The sequence below is a fragment of the Brachyistius frenatus genome, unplaced genomic scaffold, assembly GCF_029030835.1.
Source record: "Brachyistius frenatus isolate BFR_SWC_R1_liver_20210118 unplaced genomic scaffold, ASM2903083v1 Contig_32, whole genome shotgun sequence".
Taxonomy (NCBI): Eukaryota; Metazoa; Chordata; class Actinopteri; family Embiotocidae; genus Brachyistius; species Brachyistius frenatus.
The window spans coordinates 3,761,282-3,781,647 of NW_027210631.1; the positions used below are offsets into that span (position 1 = coordinate 3,761,282).

At 43.8% G+C, this 20,366-nt stretch overlaps 1 protein-coding gene across 5 annotated transcripts in view; it reads right to left on the reverse strand.

Annotated features, from left to right (window-relative positions):
* nav3 (neuron navigator 3) overlaps positions 1–20,366 on the reverse strand; it is a 212,302-nt gene that overhangs the window by 38,895 nt on the left and 153,041 nt on the right. For 4 of the 5 annotated variants that reach the window (XM_069700178.1, XM_069700177.1, XM_069700175.1 and 1 more), the window contains 5 exons: positions 8,000–8,123; positions 4,870–5,179; positions 2,936–3,662; positions 1,278–1,703; positions 266–307 (listed from right to left, as the gene is read on the reverse strand). In XM_069700178.1, the coding sequence (XP_069556279.1) occupies positions 266–307; positions 1,278–1,703; positions 2,936–3,662; positions 4,870–5,179; positions 8,000–8,123 (1,629 nt within the window). The remainder of the gene's footprint in view (positions 1–265; positions 308–1,277; positions 1,704–2,935; positions 3,663–4,869; positions 5,180–7,999; positions 8,124–20,366) is intronic. The other variant, XM_069700179.1, reaches the window with a different exon arrangement.

Consider the following 20,366-nt stretch of genomic DNA (forward strand, 5'->3'; position numbering starts at 1 on the left):
TTTTACTTGCATTGTTTTGGTGAACACTGTTTGTAATTTAGTTTTCTCTCCACAAACGAAATGTATTCACACTCCTACTGATACGGGTGTACCTGGTTAGGAATCATTGCTATAGATGGTCTCACACGATGCCACGCGTACAACAACATGGAAACTACGCTTGATATCAGAATGATTATTTCCATGCACATGTATACTTGTTCTCTATGCGAGTGAATAAAAGAAGAGGAATTGAGAATAGGATCTGGCTGCAGATGAGTTGTACCTCAGTCCCTTTTTGGGAAGCGTGTTTCTGTCAAGAGGCATGCTGTTAAAACACAGAGGATGAGCCGATTAGATGGACACCAGGAAACATTTTGGTTTTGTGATACAGGACTTGAAGAAAAAAAACAAAACTGGTCACATTTTACAAACTTGACGTTAGACACACACACACACACACGCGCACACACACACACACACACACACACACACACACACACACACACACACACACACACACACACACACACACACACACAAAGACACACACAATGGAGAAAACATCAAGATGTTAATGCACCTCAGTACAACAGACAACAGAGATAAAACACAGGCAGTTTTTCAATTGATTGTTTCATTTTTGAGACATACAGCTAAACTAAGAAGGGAAAATAAACGTGTACCCTGCTTCTATGATCTGTGAAGCATCGCATGCATAGTGTGTGGACAAAACAATGGACACACTCCGATACAGACTTTCTCATGGGAATGCGCATCTGAAATGATCTGATATTATTGTTGTATTTTTTTCTGACATGGCTTTGGACGCACAACTAATACTGTACTGTAAAACTGTCTTTACTATATTAAATGATTTTAATGTCCATCTTAGAAGGTGAGACCAATATCGGGTCAATTAAAAGACTGGCTGAATGCTTTAATATAATATCTGGGAAACTTTGAGTACTGTTTCATGCCAGTATTGTCCCAACTGAAATATTTAAATACAATGGACTAATTTTTGATTGATGGTGTCATTATTGGTTTCAAAGACCAAAACAATGTCAGAAAAATAAACTTAAATCCTACCAAACTGAAATATTCAAATACAGTAGCCTAATTTTTGATTTGTGATATTATGATTACATTAAAAGACTTAAATTCGTTTTTTTTATTTAGGCTTCTTCTGCTTTGTATGTCTATATCTTAGGGTAGGGAGCTACACCTTTTGTCTCTGTTCTCAAATGAAACAATGAATACGATTCTTCCCAATCGTATTCGCTGTTATTACTCACCCCTCAGACAGGGTGGACTTGACACTGCCGGTTCGTGTCACCTTGGGCCCATGGTGGCCCAGTGGCATGTCAATGGACTCAGAGCTGGTGTGCAGACTGGTCATGCTTTGGCAGCTCAGTGTGTCCTTGCTGCCGGCTGACGAGCTACAGGCCGGCCAGGGCCGAGCGTTGGAGGGCAGGGAGAGGCCCGAGGCCGGGCTGGAGGCCGGGGAGTCGGTGCACAGGTCTGGGGTTTTACCGTACAGCGGGCTGCTGCCACCGCTCAGGCCACCAGCGCTACCCAGGCTCCCCGTGCCAGAGGAGGGCGAGTCCAGACTGGCCTGCCTCGCCAGCGTGCCGTGGGGGCTGCCCAGTAATGAGGGGCACTTGCCAGAGTCGGGCGTGCCCGGAGAGCTGGCCTTGCTGCTGGCTTTGGTGCCAAACAATCTGGGGGTAGAGAGGTGGGTGCAGTCATTTAGAAATGCTCAAGGGACAAGTGATGAGCATCTGCATGCTCCGTACTAGAAAAAGGAAGAACTGAGGAATACTTTGGGGTTGAGAAAGTGGATTGAAGTTATCTCACCGGCCGGATGTACATTACATGTTACTGCATTGGTCACAAAGGTCAAGAAACCCAAGGATCAGTTCAGAGAAACAGCTTCTAAAACATCCCCACACTTTACTGTGACATCACTACGGATAAACGTCCCAACACATTTTTTCCTTACAGCAAACTCCACCTCATTCACTGACAACAGTGAACTCGGAGTAATTTACATCGACAGCTTTGCCCGTTTCAACCCTGTGACTTTAAATAACCTCGTCTGAGGCCACTCAGCCCTGCTTGACTTCCACATATGTTCAGACAGCCTGGTGCACTGCTCGCGCCTGTTCACGGTCTGTCATCGCAATCACACAAAATATATAGGTGACAAAAAAGAAGAAGAAGCTTGAACTCATGCAGATGAAACGTTGGCTTGACAGATCAAATGGGACAGATGTTTGGACACGCTGGCTTCAAATGAGTCTAACTCCTGTCTGCTGTCGGTTCTGATCAAGACTGCCGAGCCGGACGGGCGGGCTTGATCCGAATCAAAAGCCATCAGCAGACCTTCATCTTCAGGGTAAAGACAATGTTTTATCTGGCTCATCACCTCCACCGGGGAACAATCTATGGAGCGGCACCCCTCGGCTGTGCAGCCAAGTATGCTCGCGCTATCAATTTTTCTATGAAGGCGCCCAAGTATGATTTATTAAGCGTCTCATATTCATTTTGTGCATTCAAACACATCTAAAATTGATAGGTATGACGAAGTACTTTTAAAGTCCTGGTGAAACTTTACCGTTAGAAGTGTCGTCTCCAGTAAACACCCCAATCTGTTACAGATATCTGGGGAGCAGCCGGCCTCAGGAAAACATCGCTGAGTGCCACAAATATACGTTCATCATGATGAATAAAAGCGCCCTTAAAATCCTAAATAGATTCTGAAGACATCTGATGAAGTAAAAAAAACGACCTGAACCTCCAGGCATGCAGGCTGTGCTGTAAAAAGACAGATTTTTGCAAATTTTCACAGGATACAAAAGAATGTGATGAGATGTTTGATTCACACTGAAACACATAAAGTGAAGGACAAAGACAGAATAAGAGCAGCAGACATGTCGTGTGTGTATCTGACCTGCGAAAGGTAGGAGAGGCGATATCGGGGTACTTGGAGCCCGGCTGCCGGAGGCCTGACTGGCCCGCAGAACCGGAGGTGGGGCTGGACTTGGGGGAGGTGGAGAGCCCCGCTGCTGGGTCTTGATCCGACACCCCCACTTTCTCCTTGTCCGTCTGGTTGATGGTGATGGGACTGGAGCGGTCCGAGCCCACTTTGCCGTCCCTGCGTTTGGCGCCCCCTTGTGCTGCCGCCCCGCCGGCCGACTTGCCGCTGACGTTGGAGTCGATGCTGCTGGAGCTGGAGCGATGCCCGCTGCGCCCCGCCGCCGCCCCGCTGGAGGACTTGGCCGGTCTGGGCAGAGAGCGGTACTGGAGGGTCACTTTGGAGCCGCTGCAGCTGAGCAGAACGCCGTCGTCCTGCGGCTGAGAGCCATCCAGGCTGGTCTTCCGCACGCCGCTAACGCCCGTGCCTTTGCCGAGGGCCGCTGAAGATTTGGGCGCCTTGCCCAGGGTGGCTGAGCCACTGGCGAGCGTCGCACCGCTAGAGGTGATTAGGGTGCCGGTGGGACCTGGGATCTTCTTGTATCCGAAGGAGGCCGTGGTGGGTGGGCGAACAATGCCGGAGGGGGGTTTCTTCCCTTCATCCCCACTACTCCTCCCAGCATCTGAGGGCGAGCGCTGAATGCCAGCTGAACTCTTGGAAGGCACCTTGCCCTTCTCCGAGGCCTTAGCATCATCAGTTTTGCCTGGCAATTTGCATGGACACTTATTAATGCAAATAGAAAACATTCCCTTCAGTACATTCTGAGCCCTGCACTTGGTATTTTTTTCACCTGTGCTGCCACAGACCGGGAAAAGCCAAATTAGTGTAAATTCTGGCTAACAGGCAGAAGCTCAGTCATCACTAAAAAGCAATACAGTTCTTATCTGCAACACAACTTGCTGTGTCGACTTAAAATTTAAGAGTAACAGGAAATTATCGAAGCACAGGTGTTGGTGAAAATAATCCTTCAGTACCTTCTGGGCAGAGGAAACAAATCTGTTGCATTTTATACGTCTCTATTTCAGACATGTTCTTCTAAAATCAACATTGTTATAACTCATTATATTATTATTATTCCAAGAACACATTGTGGCATGTCACAGTAGCAAAAGTAGAATTGGGAATAATAATAATAAGACTCCAGGTCAGAGGTTTGTGCTCGCTGCCTCACACTTAAAATATCCAATGTAAAAATCATCCATTAGAAAATCATCTAAATAAATTATGACTATGATGAATTTCAATGTTTTAAAATGTGAATGTCAGTATAGAGCTGATGGAAAATGATCAAAAACGATCAAAAACCATGAATTGTTTTGGGAAATGCATGTTGGTTATGCTCTCGTTTAGTTTTTAATTTGTTGGGTGAAACAAACTGTTTCTTATTGTGTATAAAATGATGAGTGTGCACATTAAAGGAAAAATGAGAAATGAACCAAATTTTAAAACAGATGATCAAAACTTGTAAACTTGTCTCAAAGACACAATCAAATCAGATGTTTCGATTAAACATCATTTATCTTTAAAATGAATATTGAAAGATAATGGAGCATTTTGAACTTTTATTTGGTCACTAATCCTTTTTTGACATACTTTCATGTAATAGAACAGTTCACATTGAAAAGATGATCTCATTAGAAAAAACTGAATACAATTTTATGTCACAAAAAGATTAAATCAACTTTTCTATTGTGTTCCTTTATGTCTGTTTTTTTTCTCACTGCCTGTATTATCAAACGAAAGATCACAGACTTTTGATTGATCCTTTTTTTGATTGAGTCAAACGTTTTTCATTTGTGCATAAAGCCAGAAAGTGTCATATATATGTATAATCCAGTTACTTCAGCGTCCCACTGTGTTTCATTTCTACAAACAAAATGTAATTAAAGACACTGTGTTTCATCTCCTACCTGCTGATTTGAGGGCTGCAGAGGTACCCTTGGTCCTGGGCGGTGTGATGCCCACCTGGGCTGTCATGCCCCTCCTCCATGACCCTGTTTGGGACATCTGGGCCAGCGCAGCCGCTTTCTGACTACTGTCCTCATACTGGCTCTGGGTTTGGGAGGAAGAGGATGACGAGGAAGACTTCCAGCGGGAGGAGCCGCTGCTGGGGTCCATGCTTGCGTCCAGCTCCTCCTCTACTTTCTTCAGGTCCTCGGCTCCGATCCAACTGCTGCTCACCTCCTGCTCAGCATGCTTGGATTTGCTTCCTTTCTGGGACTGGGGGTGGAGGGTGGGTGGGTGGGTGGTGGGCATCAAACAAGGCAGGTCAATCGGTTAATAAATGGTTCATTAGAACAACAAATCTGACATAAGATGGGTTGGAATCTGAAATTTTAGGTCTGCACATAGTGATGGGAGTTTTAAAAACATTACTTGCTCAACACTGCAGTGCCATACTTGAGCAATATTATTAAGTAATATTGTGATTATACAAGTTACCATCTAAATAAAGTATGTAATCAAAATGTATTCTTATTGTGGGGCAGTTCACTCTCAAAATATAGAACTTGTTGTTAGTTCGATCTCCATTTCCATGGCAACACGAGTCCGTTTTATTGCTTTCTAGAGATGGTTTCTCAAACTGTATAAATACAACACATAGAAACACTAAACTGCTTAGCTAGCTCAATCTTGTTGCAAGTAAAATATCTGCTGAAAAAAGATATCGATGGACTCACGTATTTTCAAGATTTTAGCACTTTGTTGTGTTAAAACGTTACTGGTCAAACTAGCCACCACCAGAATTTTAAGCGCGCGACTATCTGTGGTGCAGTACGGGTGCTCGGAGCGACAAATAAGGACCAAATGAAACCCCACTTCACCAAATGGGTCAAATTTAACAGACCTATAACAAGTAAAAACAACATTATACTGCATATAATATGAAATTCAATTCCAATTATATATTTCCATTGAGATGGTGGAGTGATATTTCTAGTGATGAGCGGGGTGTGATGTTATGCTGATTTGAGAACGTTCCAAATGTTCAGCTGACCGATCAAATCGCTGCGTCGGAACTAATTTTGTTGTTGTATAATGAAAATGATAAAGAGTATCAACAAATAAGTAGATAAAGTGGAAGATAGTTATCATTTTCAAAAGTTTGATAGGTAAGATATGAATGACTATGTCTTGGAAAATGTAGTTTATTGTCTAAAACAAGCTAAACCTCCAGCAGAGTATGTCAAGAAAGATCATGCAAAAACACAGAGAGCAGCAGGGCTTGTGTGTGTGTGTGTGTGTGTGTGTGTGTGTGTGTGTGTGTGTGTGTGTGTGTGTGTGTGTGTGTGTGTGTGTGTGTGTGTGTGTGTGTGTGTGTGTGTGTGTGTGTGTGTGTGTGTGTGTGAAGTCGTAGCTATCTTTGGAATCTCTCATGTTCAGATCTCTGCTTTTGGGACGCTTTACAAACACGCCCACGCAAACAAACACAGCAGTGATAACTAGCCTACCTTAACAGATGGTCAGTCTCCCTAGCAACACTGGAGTCCCTTAAGAGCCCAGTCTGTTGAGTATTTCATGAGGGGCCAAGGATACTTGGCAGAATGCAGGACAAGCCTCAGAGGAGAGCTGAGCGCTGGCCTTCAGTCCGTAGTTAATTCCCTCTGCTGTGACTTCAGAGCTAACACACACACACGCTGGTTTGAAGCTAAACCAACACACTTGTAACTCTGCACTCAAAGAAGGAATCATGTTTGATCTGGCAGTTATTTTTCAGTGTGCATTGAATTAGATGTCTTTAAACACTCGATCATCATCAGTTTCTCTCACTGTCTTTTTACACTTTTGCTTTAATGTCATGCAGCATGTTTCTGATTCCTAGATTCCTTGTTTGTTGTTTCTCTATGCTGTTCTTTTCTGTCTCTGCTCCCCTTACATCCCAACCGGTCGAGGCAGATGGCCGCCCACCTCTGAGTCTGGTTCTGTCTGTTTCCTTCTGTTAAAAGGCAGTTTTTCCTCTGCAGTTTTGCCAATTGCTTCTTCAGAACGGTTGGGTTTCTCTCTATCATGTTGTAAAGTCTCGACCTGACCATGTAAAGTGCCCGGAGGTGAGTTATGTTATGATTTGGCGGTATATAAAATAAGATTGAGCTGAATGTTAATAAAGTGTAAAGGGGTAATCCAACAACTTGGCATTGCACTATACTGTCATACCATAAAGTATGACATGGTAAAAGCTGACACTGCATATGCAGAGATGTTCTGACTTTATTCCCCAGTCAAATACCAGAAACACTGGATTCAGCATTTCCTCAACTCAACAGCATCTTTCATTCTGACCGGTGCCTAAACGTCCGCTTCAATCAAACCCCTCAGCATCACTTTGTAACCCAAACAACCCCAAGCTGAATTAACCATGATGAAGTGTCATGATCTGTATGACATCATAAACGAGTATCTTAATACAAGGCCGAACAGCAATTCTAAGCAAGGTGTTACATAAAATATATGTTGTGGGGTTGGCAAAGACAAGATTATCAATTACCGTACAGCAGGGGTCTCTGAGCTTCTTTTTTCCTCTGAGAGCTTCTTGACATCTATCAAGTAGATCGTGATCGACTGGTTGGAGACGAGTCGATCACGATCTCCTGCTGTACAGGCATCGAGACTGAGACTGAGCCATGCAAGAAGCTCTGGGAGGTTGTTTTTTGGTACAACCGGGCTTGAACTAAACACCTTGGAAACATGTTCACAATACCAGTAACAACATGCTGACGTTTAGCAGGTATAATGTTTACCTAGTTCACGGGGTAAAATAGCATGTTAGCATGCTGGCGTGCTAATTGTCAGTGAACACATCCTACGTACGGCCAAGAATGACGGGAGGTTGGGAGGTAAGAATGATGGTGGTGCTAGTGGGACATTAATGTCTGCACCACATTTAATGGCAATCTATCAAGTTGTTGATGAGGAATTCCACCTAGGAGTGTTCATTGAGGGTTCCTCCTCAGGGGACCGTGAATGCTTGTACAAACATTCTGGATGATCAGCTGTTCCACCAGAGGAAGGGTTCTCAAAGGTTCGAGCTTGTGTCCTTACCTGCGCTCCTTTGCTTTTGCGTGACGAGCTGACGGCGGAGTACGCGGGTGTGTTCAGATCATCCGTGCTGATGTTGTCCAACGTGTCGCTGAGGCCGCTGCTCACCGAGCTGCTGTCATCCCAACTACAGGAGGAGAGGAAAAAGAAGACTGCGTGAGACCAAGACGGACCGAGTAACACAACAATACCTCCATGGTCCATTTTCAGATTTGACTTTAAACCCAGCAGCAACATTATTCTTCTCACTGTACACAGCAGTACTGTAGCAGTTGACTGACAAGCGTCCTGTAAGAGGCCATCTGCTGACATCCTCCTCTGACTTTAATTAAAACTTTATTCTAAATGTCACTGAAGGATGAAGAATGAGATGAAGAATAATCTTCTCACTGTCTAATCAGCAGCTACAGAAGGACAGCAGACCGCTAGATATTTTATAATTGCCCGATTTGTCTCATCAACAGCTGTGCTCCTTTTTTGGGGGGCTTCATTGACTTAACAAGTCACAAAAAACAAAAAAAGAGAAAAAAGCCAAGAAGAAGGAGAATTAATCGCTGGTATTATTTATCTGTTATTGACGGCAAACAGACAAACACCTAAAGTCTATTATTAACATGTGGATCAAACAAGCATATGGATCATTTTCATACACACTCTGTTTAATTAGATCTGAGTTAAGAGTGCAGAAAACTCCCTCAATATGTTTTTCTAATCTGCAAACCCATTTTCTGCCATCAGACATAATCAATCAGCTCAAATAAGACATTAGCGCTTTTTTTGCTTTCATTGTCAACACACCCACACACACACACACACACACACACACACACACACACACACACACACACACACACACACACACACACACAGCCAGCATCACATCTGTGACAGCTCTCATGCACAATGCCGTCACACAGAGATATGGATCGGTTTCCATGCCAACATGTCAAGCCTCATCTCCATGTGTCTTTGTCTGTGTGTGTGTGTGTGTGGGACCCGCCCTTAATTTGCATGACCAATCAAACCAAATTTCCTTAGAGTTTTAATTTGAAAAGGTAGAGAAGAAATGAATGGACTCAGTCGTAACAAATAGAGTGATGGGCATCCCGCTGACGGATAACAGCAGTTATATTCAAACAGATAAAATGACAAAAAAAAAAAAAAAAAAAAAAAATGTTTTTTCCAGAAGCTAATTACACTCTTTTTTTTTTAAACAAGTCAATTCACCTCGCCATCTATAATTCATCGCAGATGAAGATGAAACCCGAAGGCAGGCTGAAAATCTGAGAATAATGAGTAATTTCTGAAAAGGAAGAAAGGAGGACCGGGGAGGGGGGGGGCATTGTGGGCGAGCTGAAGATGTGAACAGAAGCTGCTCAGGGAAGATAATGGTCTTATTGATTTTCTAAAGTTTGCTCAGAAAATCAATAACCATCAGAGTTATGCATAAATTCACGAACTTCATTCATTAGCTGTGTTGCATCCTTTTAATAAACAGTGTTAATAGTAAAGAAAATGAAGACACAAAATGAATCAATCAAACATGAGATGTACAAAGAAGCTGCTGCTTGAGCGTATGCTAATATTAATAGCTGGTGTGTATTCAGCTGACACCTGTAATGGATGTAGTGGTGAGCAGACTTGTAGCGACCCAGTTGTCCACCGGTGCAGGGCGACATTGATTTGCTCCTCTGACAGGTTTCAAATGAGCAGCATTTATCCTCACAGCCAAAATCTGAATCCTAATAACCGAGTTAAACTACAAGCAGCAGGCAAGCAAAATCTAACATGTTCAAATGATGTAGAAATTTAGTCCGAGTAAAAGAAATCATCTCATTTCTGAGTCTTCTGGTTTTTTTTGTGGCTGTGTTCTTCGTATAGAAAACCAAAGAAGCAAACAGGTAACGGGCTTCTGTGTTCATGAACATCGCTGACGATTTCTCATTTCGTCATCCCGATCTGTCGTTTTGAGATTTCATTTTCCTCCAATTCAAAGCCCTTATCGGAAAAGCGTCTCGGAAATGGAGGTTTAAAGCACAGCAGAAGCTTGTCATACAAAGAAAAAAAAGATGGTTTCCCAGCGGTCTATCTGAGCGGAGCCGTCACAGATCTGCAGCTTTAGAGCAGTTACTTAACGAGGGGCGGCTGCCGTGGAGCATCGTGAGGGGGGGGGGGGCTTTGGTATCAAACAGAAGTGGAACCACACACCAGGCTTCAGCAAGCAAAGTCAAACCAATGGCAGTGGAACATGCCTGGCTTGCTTCCCTTTAATCATTTCCTCTCTTGTGCACTTAAGCCCGTCTTTGCTGGCGTTTCGTCTTGATATGAGGGCTGCGGCATCTGACAGCTCGTGACTTGTTCCAGAGTGTGCAGGTTAAAATGTGCAGTCGGTGCTGGGCGGGGCCTCTGAGATGCGCCGGAGACGGGAGCTGCCAGGTCACCTTCACAATCTGATTTAAAGTTACTCGTCTGCTCGGAGAACTCGGGAGGTGACAGGGGAGCTGCGCTGCACTCTGCCGCTTCCGCTGAGACCTGCCTTCGATTGCGTGACAGACAACGAGGCCAGACGGAGCCACATTTCACGCAAACGAAAGGAAACAGTCTGAATGTCTGCCCTCCACAATAAGAGGAAGGTTTATCTCTCTATGATTATATTCATGTGGCGTAGAAATATTGTTTCAGAGAGTATCACATTCTCAAAGATTGAGCTGAAATCGTAGCTGGTTTGCACGTCTCGCCAGCGTCCCAGAGGTGGGTTGCCGCTAAAGTTCGGCGACAAGTCTATTTTTGACGGAAGCTGCTCGGAGAGCGCGGCAGGCTGAACGGAGCAGATCGGCCGGGTAGGAAGTCAGTTGGAGTAAATCCGGTAAAATTTTTCAAAATAAAACACGCGTGTGCGATCGTGAAACCCATCACTGCATCACCGTCCACCACTGCGGTCTTTCAGTTTGGACAAGAAATGCATCCTCCTCCTCCTACAGACACGGTATGTGAAATAGTTACAGAATAATTACAAGGATTCGTGTTTTTAACGACGCGCATATACTTAGACGGTTGAATGTTTCGAGGTAAAGTCGGTCATCAGAATGTGTAAAGCTGTGAAGAAGCTCATTGACTTTCAATTCTTATCCAAACGAGTGAATAATGTCGCTCAGCGTCCGCTGGCTGAGACAGATTGCTCTTTCATCCCCGGATGGCCTCACTAATATCATAATATCACACTGAGAAGCTTCTTCCAGGAGAATTAGTCTGAACTGTGAGTGAGATGATTAAAACGACTTCTTTGTCATTTGTACTTCGTTAACACACCGAGTCACACTGAACTGGTTTTACAGTCATAATCACATAAAGATGCCCTTCAGCTTTGAAATTCATTTTTTTCCTCAACGGCTCATGTTAATAAATTTTTTTAAAAAAAACTGAGCAAAAGCAAAACTACCTTGCTGCATGGAGATGCAAACAGTGAACAGTTTATCGAGAGGAAATTTAGCTGGTAAACATATTTGCGATTTCTCTCTGATGAGTAGGGATCCACAAGATAATTCTGTCTCTGATGCTTCCGCAGTCATTTTTTATCAGGAGGGAGGCTGACAGTCAATATTTGATATCAACATCTGTCTGCAGGTTATGAGGAGTCCCACTGCACACGTCAAGACACTTGATAAATGTTCTGAAGTGATGTAGCTGATGTCATTAACGGCGCGCGGCTGCATTCGTCTCTCCTGCCGCAATCTCTGACTGAAGTGTTGGCGGTAAAGTTGCATTGTGGGTAATGAAAGTGCCCGGTTTTGACAAGGAAGGAGAATGTTGGCAATTAAAAAGATATCACTGGTTCTGCTGTGTCAGTCTTGATCCTTAAAAGAAAACACTGTGCAGTATTAGAAAATAAGAAACTGGTCATCTTTACACACTTTATTGGGAACAGAGGTCCCAGGGAGGGCTGGAGGCCGGGCGGAGGCGGGGGGACACCCTGATCACCAGTCCATCAAACGGACACAGAAAGAAAGACGCACGCTCACATTCACACCTATGAGCAGTTCACCAATAAACCTAAGACACATGTTTGGCACTGTGAGAGGAAGCTGTGGCACCCGGACAAAAAAACACACAGGCACAGAGAGAACATGCAAATTCCACAAAGACACGCCCAACCAATCAGCAGGCTCGAACCCAGCACCTTCCTACTGTGAGGCGGAGGCAACAGTGCTAACTACTGCATCATAGAGCCGTCCGATAAGAAACGAAAATATCAAAAAAACCTGAATTTACAAAATATAAATTTATAAAATCTTTAGAAAGCAGAAAAAAACCCAAAAAGAACTATCTGGGACAGCAACAAATTATAAAACACAAGGAAAGTTTAAGATGCAACTATCAATACTGTAAAAGGAAAATTATAAAGTACCAAAACCTCCATGCTCTCTTTAAATGGAGGGTTTGACTTTCTCTTTTAATTTATTCCATTTACGTGGGCGGAGCCCCATGAAGGCTCCATCTCCAACTAGAGACGCTGTCAGAAAATCCTGCCTTCTGAATGTCAGACCCGTCAGCACACAGTGAGCTCATAGTTGAGTCACTGGTATTGATCAGGATCCCCGAACACCCTGCAGATAAGTCAGGGAAAACTTTCATTATTGGACCTGCAGGGCTCCAGCTGCTCCCGTGGAGCTGCTCAGCTGGCAGTAAATAGACAGCTGTGTTTGGAGCTCGTCCTCCTCAGAGAGCCGCCCGACTGTAACAAGCTGAATATTTCATCAGGCCGACTCGCTGGATCGGCTACGACTGGTTCTGACAGAACCGAGGCACACCAGGCTCCTCCTCTCAGACCTTTCACATGCACGTCACCACAGCTCCTGCAGCAGGGGAGGGAGGGAGGGGGAGGAGGGGAGGGAGGGGAGGGGGGAGGGGGGCATCCTCAAAAACGGCAAAGGCGAACTCGATGACACAACAGCGAGGGCAGGCGGGTCGGACGCTTCTGTCGTAACTTCTTAAATTAACAATGAGCAACAACGTACAGAGCGGGATCCTTGAGAGGAGATCGGTGTTGGAGGATGCTGGCTTCTCTCCCGTGTTTCATAAGCGAGGCGGCGAAATGGGCAGATGGTGGGAAGCGAGCCACCGTCCCCTCCAGAAAATCCATCTGACAACACCCTGTATTTCCCCTCTGACGAGTCTGTTCATGGGACAAACACAACTGTGATGTCTTACACTTGTTATCAGTCAGCGTAGGACAGGAGAGGTACGGGAATGTACGCTATAAAAAGGTTTGACCTGTTTTCAAATCCCTGAAACCTTCCTCAGTGTCAGGTGCTGTCTCAGCCTTTGAGCAAGGCATTTGCCAAACCAACAGAAGCTCATGAGCCAAACACAACTACCTGCTGGAAACATGTGACCTCGATGATGCGTTTATTTTAGATTCTATTGCAAATCCCTGATTTCCTCCAGCTGCAGTGAATGCACCACTGTGGCTCCACTCAACCATGCAAACAGGATCTCATGCAATATGCAACACACTGGGTCTTGTTCTTTGAACGGCCCAGAGGAGAAAAGGCTATTAGCAGCATGAACAAAGGATAACATTGGTGATTACACCACATCACACAGATAAATGAGATTCTGATGACAGGATTGCTAAATATTTGGGGGAGAATGGTATTGAAGGGTGTTAAGGTGGGATATGAGAGCAGATGGGAGAACGCAACACTTCCTCGGAGGACCTCTTACGTAACAGAACCGAGAAAGAAAAACAAGAAAAAAAAAACTCACGTGATGGCAGTTGAGGACACAAATTGGTACCAGTTCAGATCCATGAATGGCTTCTGTTTCATACTTCAAATTTTATCGCCACACTTTCAGCTTCAGATGAAGGAACAGTTTGTTGGAATTTGTTATGGAAGTGGTTTCTTACAGCAATCACGGGCAGCTGATGATTGACAGTTAATTGGAGGCTGACTGTGTGGGCGGAGGATGTTTATATAAACAAATACATTTTAATTACAACAGCGGTTTTACCTCAGAACTAATGCACATATTGAAGTCCACTGACACTGAACACCGTTTTGTTTTCAATATCAGTTGTGCAGCGTATCTTTTTCTATATCTGTTTACAGGACCTCCCATTGACAGATTGTGATGTTTAAAATAGAGAAACATTCATTTTCTATAGACTACAATCACTGGTGGTGCCTACAATGACTGCAGCAAACAAGAACCAAAAGAAGTACGGAGACAAATCTCCAAGAGAAAAAGTCAAACTTGTTGAACAGCATGTTAAGTTCAGAGGAATCGTGGATGGTGTGTGAAACACTGCAATAAATCGCTAACTGTACAAATGGCAAGCTTGAGTGTTGAGACGGAAGAATCAGCCCCAACAAAGACCTTTCTTTTTCCAACCATCATGACAACTATCCAACCAACACAAAACTTTAAAACAAATCCACACACACACATCAGAAAAAGCCCTTTCTAATGTAAATGGAGCACACTCATTTTGCCCGGACCATAATCCCACTTAATGCCACTGAGCTCTTGCAATTACACTAAAGACGTCCTTGCAAATGAATTTGCTCTTCTTTTCTCTGCCTTGTCAGGGCTCTCAACGGGTTCACCTTCTCCTCTGATGGAGTGTATAAAGAAAAAAACGACACAGTTTGACTGAAGTTAAACGCACAAGACAAAGAAGCATCAGTCAGCTGTTTGCAGCCTGTGAGCAGAGTCGTTTCTGGCTCTGCTGCCAACTCACCTCTTGTGGGATGGCTGCTGCCTGTCGTTCTGTCTCAGAGGAGTTTTGCTTCTGTTTCCCTACGACGCCTACAAAGAGGCAAAACCCCCACCTGGCAAGAGAAGCTGTGGCTCGACTGGGAGTCAAGAGAGGAAATGGAAACAAGCGAGAGATACAGAGGTAGAAAGGACTCCTTCAGTCTTCCACTTTCACCCACCGCGGATGCCAGCTCCCCCTCCCCTCCTCCCCTCCTCCCTCCCCTCCCTCCGCCTCCGCCTCCCCTCACCGACCACGACGGGGCCTGTCAGCCCTCGGAGAGGCAATCAGACATGTCGTCAGCGGCGGGTTACCGAGGGTTAATTAAAGGTGGATGACAACGCAGATTCAAGCCAAATCAGAGAGGAAGCGGCTCGCTGGACGAGAGCCCGACTGTGCTTCATCTTCACTGAAAGCCTCGGACTGGAAGTGATGTCATGCATAATACGTGAGGTGCTCAGAAATGTCTGTTCCTACAGGCTTGTATTGTCACATAAATTCACAGCTCTCCTCTCTCAAGGCTGATGAGCGGTTGAGGTTGGTTCATTTCTCTTTATTTCTCCAGGAAGAACTTCTTTTTCTTCACCGCCACCCCAGTTCAGTCACACAGAGACGCCCGGTGTCACAGCAGTTTTGAAGTCTGGTGTCAGAGGACAGTAAATGCAGCCTGGATATCTCTTGCAAGAGATCACGAGCAGATGAAGCCCCCCCCTGCTCACATCAGTCCCTTTGGTTTTCCTGTGCACCGCTCATGCTAACCCCCCCAGCCTTCTTTTCATTACAATCAAAGTTTTGTCTCTGGCGGTAGAATTGTAAGTTTTGTCAGGAAGGAGCGAAAGTGAGCTGGATACAGGTGATAGAGGGACGCAGAGCAGCATTTCTTTAAGATAAAAATGTGCTGGATTATTTCAAGGTGGACACAAAAAAAATAAAAAAAATAGGAATAATCAGACTTGTCTCTGACTGTGGAATCCAATTCGGCTCGACACAACTCAATTAAAGGAAGGAACAGGGTGACCTTGGAGGGAACGGCCTGGAAACGTTTGGTTGCCAAGCAGTGACAGACAGCAGGACGTCAGCGGTGCCCGGCTGGGCTGGTTAAAGACGAGGCTTCCTGCTGCAATGCAGCGAAAGACGGCAGCAAAATCTTGAGCTGATGAGCAGCGAGGGGTTTGTGCGGCGGGCTAATAACATCCCAGCAGGGGTTTGGTCGAATCTACGGCAAACATGCAAAACAAACGGCCCACATAAGCGCTCACGAGCCAGAGCCGGTCCGACCGCCTCCTCCGCTGGCCTGAAGGAGATAAACTCACTAAACCGTGTTGTCAACCCCGAGACAAACAATACAGTGTCATGTGACAGTTAGTCAGCATTTCTGTAAAATGGGATAAACACTGCAATGAAGTCTACTGACAGAGAAGTCAAAGTACCAAAAGGCATTGCTAGGAAATGAACAGCTGAAATAACTAATTGATCAACTCACTACTCACTAGAGAGAACTTAAGAGACAATAATAATAATAAAAAAAACTTTGGTTTGAAATGGAAAAAAATGGTCTGTTTTTCTTTGGGTTTTTATCTGTTACTGGACAAAACAGGCAAATTAAACACGTCATCTTGGGTTCTGGGAAAATGTCATTGTTATTTTTTACAGCTTTTATTTTTTTAAAGACCAAATAATTTGTTGATTAAAGTTGATGGATGATTAAAGATTATTTAATGGGATGGATTTTGTAAATCAAAGCGGGGAGTACTCCGCATGTCGTACATGAAAAGCTTTGCAAAATCAGACGGGCTGCCTCAAGTGATGTCACTTGAGTGCACATCAGCTGGGCCTGAAAATCACAAGCTGGAAATAAAAGACAAAATAAAAGAAAGCTGAAGGTTAGGAGAGTTTTGAGTAACCTGCTCCTCATCTCTGCTTTAGAACAGAGGTTTCATTAACTGTTACCAGCATAACACACCTGGAAATCTCTGACCGAACAGTCAGTGGTCAAATTGCACTGTGGGTAATGTTGGCATCAGGTTTTGAACAGAAGGAAGAATGGAATAAAGAAGACAATATCTCTGCACGGACTCTGACATGATGCTAACCAGGTGCAGCCATCTTTCAATAAAGAACATACTCGCCAAGTTATAAATGAAACTAATAATGAATTTCAACATGCTGCACACAAGCAAGTTACAGCGTTTTAAGGAGGCTACGAAGAATCTGTATCTACAGTAACTATCACAATAATGTCACAGATTTTCTCACGACAACACTTTGGCAGGTATTAAGCTTGGGGCAATAGGAGCCAGATGGTCAGCTGCCCCGGCATGAGGGAGGGTTGAAGGAGGGGATGGGTGGGGTAGCGGGCATCGGAAGGTCACAAACAGAAACCTACCCGTCCTCTACTGGTGTGGGACAGGAAGTCCTTTATCTGTTTGGGATTATGGCTTTCCAACCTGATAAACAGAACGTCTCAGCTGAGGTTTGAATCTGATCACCACTGATGTCGGCATGAGTCCAGGATCAATAAAGCGCCACTGACATACAACTGTGTCCCTATGGAAACAGACTTGTGTTGCCATAGTAACCTGACTACAGTAAGCCCTGGCACTTCATACCTTGAGGGTCTTATATAGATTTGATCTTTCTTATTGATTCTCTAAATGCTGTTATTTAAAATTTTAAGAACTAAAAGATAAGTGGTGCTGGCATCAAAATTAAAAATCAAAACCTTGTAGTAAACATGGATTCTGTTGATATCCTATCAGCATCACAAACAATAATAAGCTGATTTGACTCTATAAATGTTGTAATGCTGTAATTATACCGTAACACTCGCCATTAAACAAGATTACATTTTCATAATCCACAACAGAGTCAGGCTCCATGGCAGTAAAGTGAATTAGCAGTGACAGGAGCTTTGTCGATTCTTATCTTCACAAACTCATTACGTCTGTCAGATGATGAATGGAGTCGTATCCTCGCACATTTACAACCAAATCAACTGATGGAGCCGAAGCAGAAGCCCCCGTTAGTCGATTTAACCTAAAATCTTTTCCAGCATTAGCACCATACACGGTCGCTGGTGAAGGAGTCAACCAGCAGAACTACAGACGAACCTTTAATCAATCCTACTACAAACAGTCGTATTAGAGAAGTCCAGGCTTCCCACTCTAAATGTCAAACTCCCTGACTGTCACTGACTAAAACGCTGAAATTCAATGACTTAAAATGAACAGAGAAACAGGCTGCCGTTGTGGTGAGCGGAAAAGAAACAAGCAACATTATTGCTGACGCATGCCTCTCCGTTTCGATATATAAAGAAATTAAATTCATGTCTAAATACTGGTTGCTGAGGCGAAGAATTGATCTAACAGTAATTAGCTCGCAACGGAACAAGCTACATTTTTAATTTCTGTGAGTTTTCACTAATGCTACCAAACATACACATTGACAATCACTAGCTAACTAACGTTATAGCTACATACATGGAAAATATTACATGATGATACTTGCAAACAAAATGCCCTGATATTCCATGACTTGGCCCCAAAAAAATTATCAAATTTCCTGACATTCCCTGTCTGGAAAAAAGTTTTTAAGATTCCCTGATATGAAAAACCCTGATAGTCAGAGTAGCAAAACAAAACAAAAAACCCAGTCATTTTTAAAACTCTCCCAATTATAACCTATAGTGGATGAAAATATTCACAAAAATATGTCCCATTTGTATTTCAAAGATGTCAACTTTAAGATGAAACAAAACATTTCCTTCAGGACACCTTCTTACACAATACAGACACAGCAGACAACACACCCTGGAAATGCTACCAACAAATAAAGCTTTTATTTCAACGTTTCCCTTTAATTTCCTCATAATTTCTTTTCAACTGAAGAATGAATTCCCAAACCCAGTAAACTCTCAGGAGGACCAGTCCAATAAGCTGCATCTCTCTCTCTCCTCTGTAAACACGCAGCCATTTAACTAGAGAAACTTATTCGATTAAAAGTTTGAAATCAGCAGAGCGTGCACACTGCAGATATATTGGGACCATTGCTGGTAATGGATGGAACTGCTCTCTTTCTAACGAAGCTCTACATCACTGTACAGTTAAATTAGTGGGTCACCTTCCCGTTCTCTTCGAATGCTTCATCGCTTTCACATGTGCTTTGTGGGACAACAGAGAGCGCGCAGTTACACCTGAAGCCTTCTGTAGTCCTGGTCCATAATGCCAGTTGGACTTACCAGCACGACACCTCTGCTTCTTTATCTTTCCTTCCAAACACCAAGAATAAATCTGAGTATAAAGTCCCGGTCATTACACATGAATTCACATTAGCTGTCATTCGTTCTCCATCCGTGACCTGTCCAGCGCATGCATCATGTACCACCATGTACTACCATGTATCACCCTCTTATGTCACCTCTGTGTCAGTTGAAGGTGAGTCATGGTTGTAGCGCCACCGTTTCCCATAAATCACATCCAGTCCGACCCGATGCCTTCGAACCGCTGTGTCAATACTCATGAACACAAGGTATGAAAATGCACAGAGGTTGGGGATGCGGCTGTCACAGCATGAAAGCTTATGAAAGCTTCTTTGAGAGTAACATTTTTCTTCCATTCTGTAAAAAAGGAAATAATCAATGTAACAGTTGACAGAAACAAAAATGTTTTGTGCTTTTTTTCTGGGTCTGTAATTTTTTTCTCTGACTATATTTCATGCTCTCTTCTCCCTGTCAAGTTTATCACATAATGGGCTTAGTTATGGCGAACAGTCAAGAGATCTGATGTTACGCATAACAGGCATCGGCATAATCTCATGTATTCTTTTAAAATGGGATTAAGAGAATATTAATGATTATGTTTAACTACATGAGATCTCATTTTTATGCTTTGCCTCGTTTGGTCATTATTGATGGATATAATAAGTCAAAGGGAAGATAAAAGATATCTACGACTGGTTTTTCATTCGGTCCTTTAACTCCAGTCCAACACAAAAGAAAACGCGGCAGCTGCGGAGGCTCGGATGACCCACGTGAGGTGAAGTAGAACTTGACCATATGGGCGCCGTCATCAATCAGAGACATAGACAGGCAGGTCTGACCTCACCCACATACAGTATATCCCCTCATCCGCGTCAGCCCCGGGTCCGACCTGATGAGGTCAGGTGAATAGTTCACCTATGGGACCGGGGACATCTCCACTGTGGCCATCTGTGTGTGTGTCTGTGTGTGCGTGAGCGTGTGTGTGTGTGTGTGTCATGGTGATGGCTGGCCAAAGGTTGAACCTTTCTGCACCTCAACTGTCTTGAAGCAAGTTGTGTGAAAATTGTGTGAATTATCGTTTCATATCTAGTGAATTATTATTCAAGAAGTTTAGCTGAAGACCAATTTCTTCAAAAAGTGTTTCCTTTCATCAGCCCCTCGGTAGATTTCAGCACATCAAAACGTGCATACAATATATCTTAGTCGGATGAGTGTGGAAACATGCTAATTGTATTCACTTGTCAAGAGTTAGATGAGAAGATTGATACGAGTTTTCCATCAAATGAAGCTGGAAACAGCCGTTTTTTTGTTGTTGTGTTCAGCATGAAGTTACAAACACTTAAGGATTACAGCTA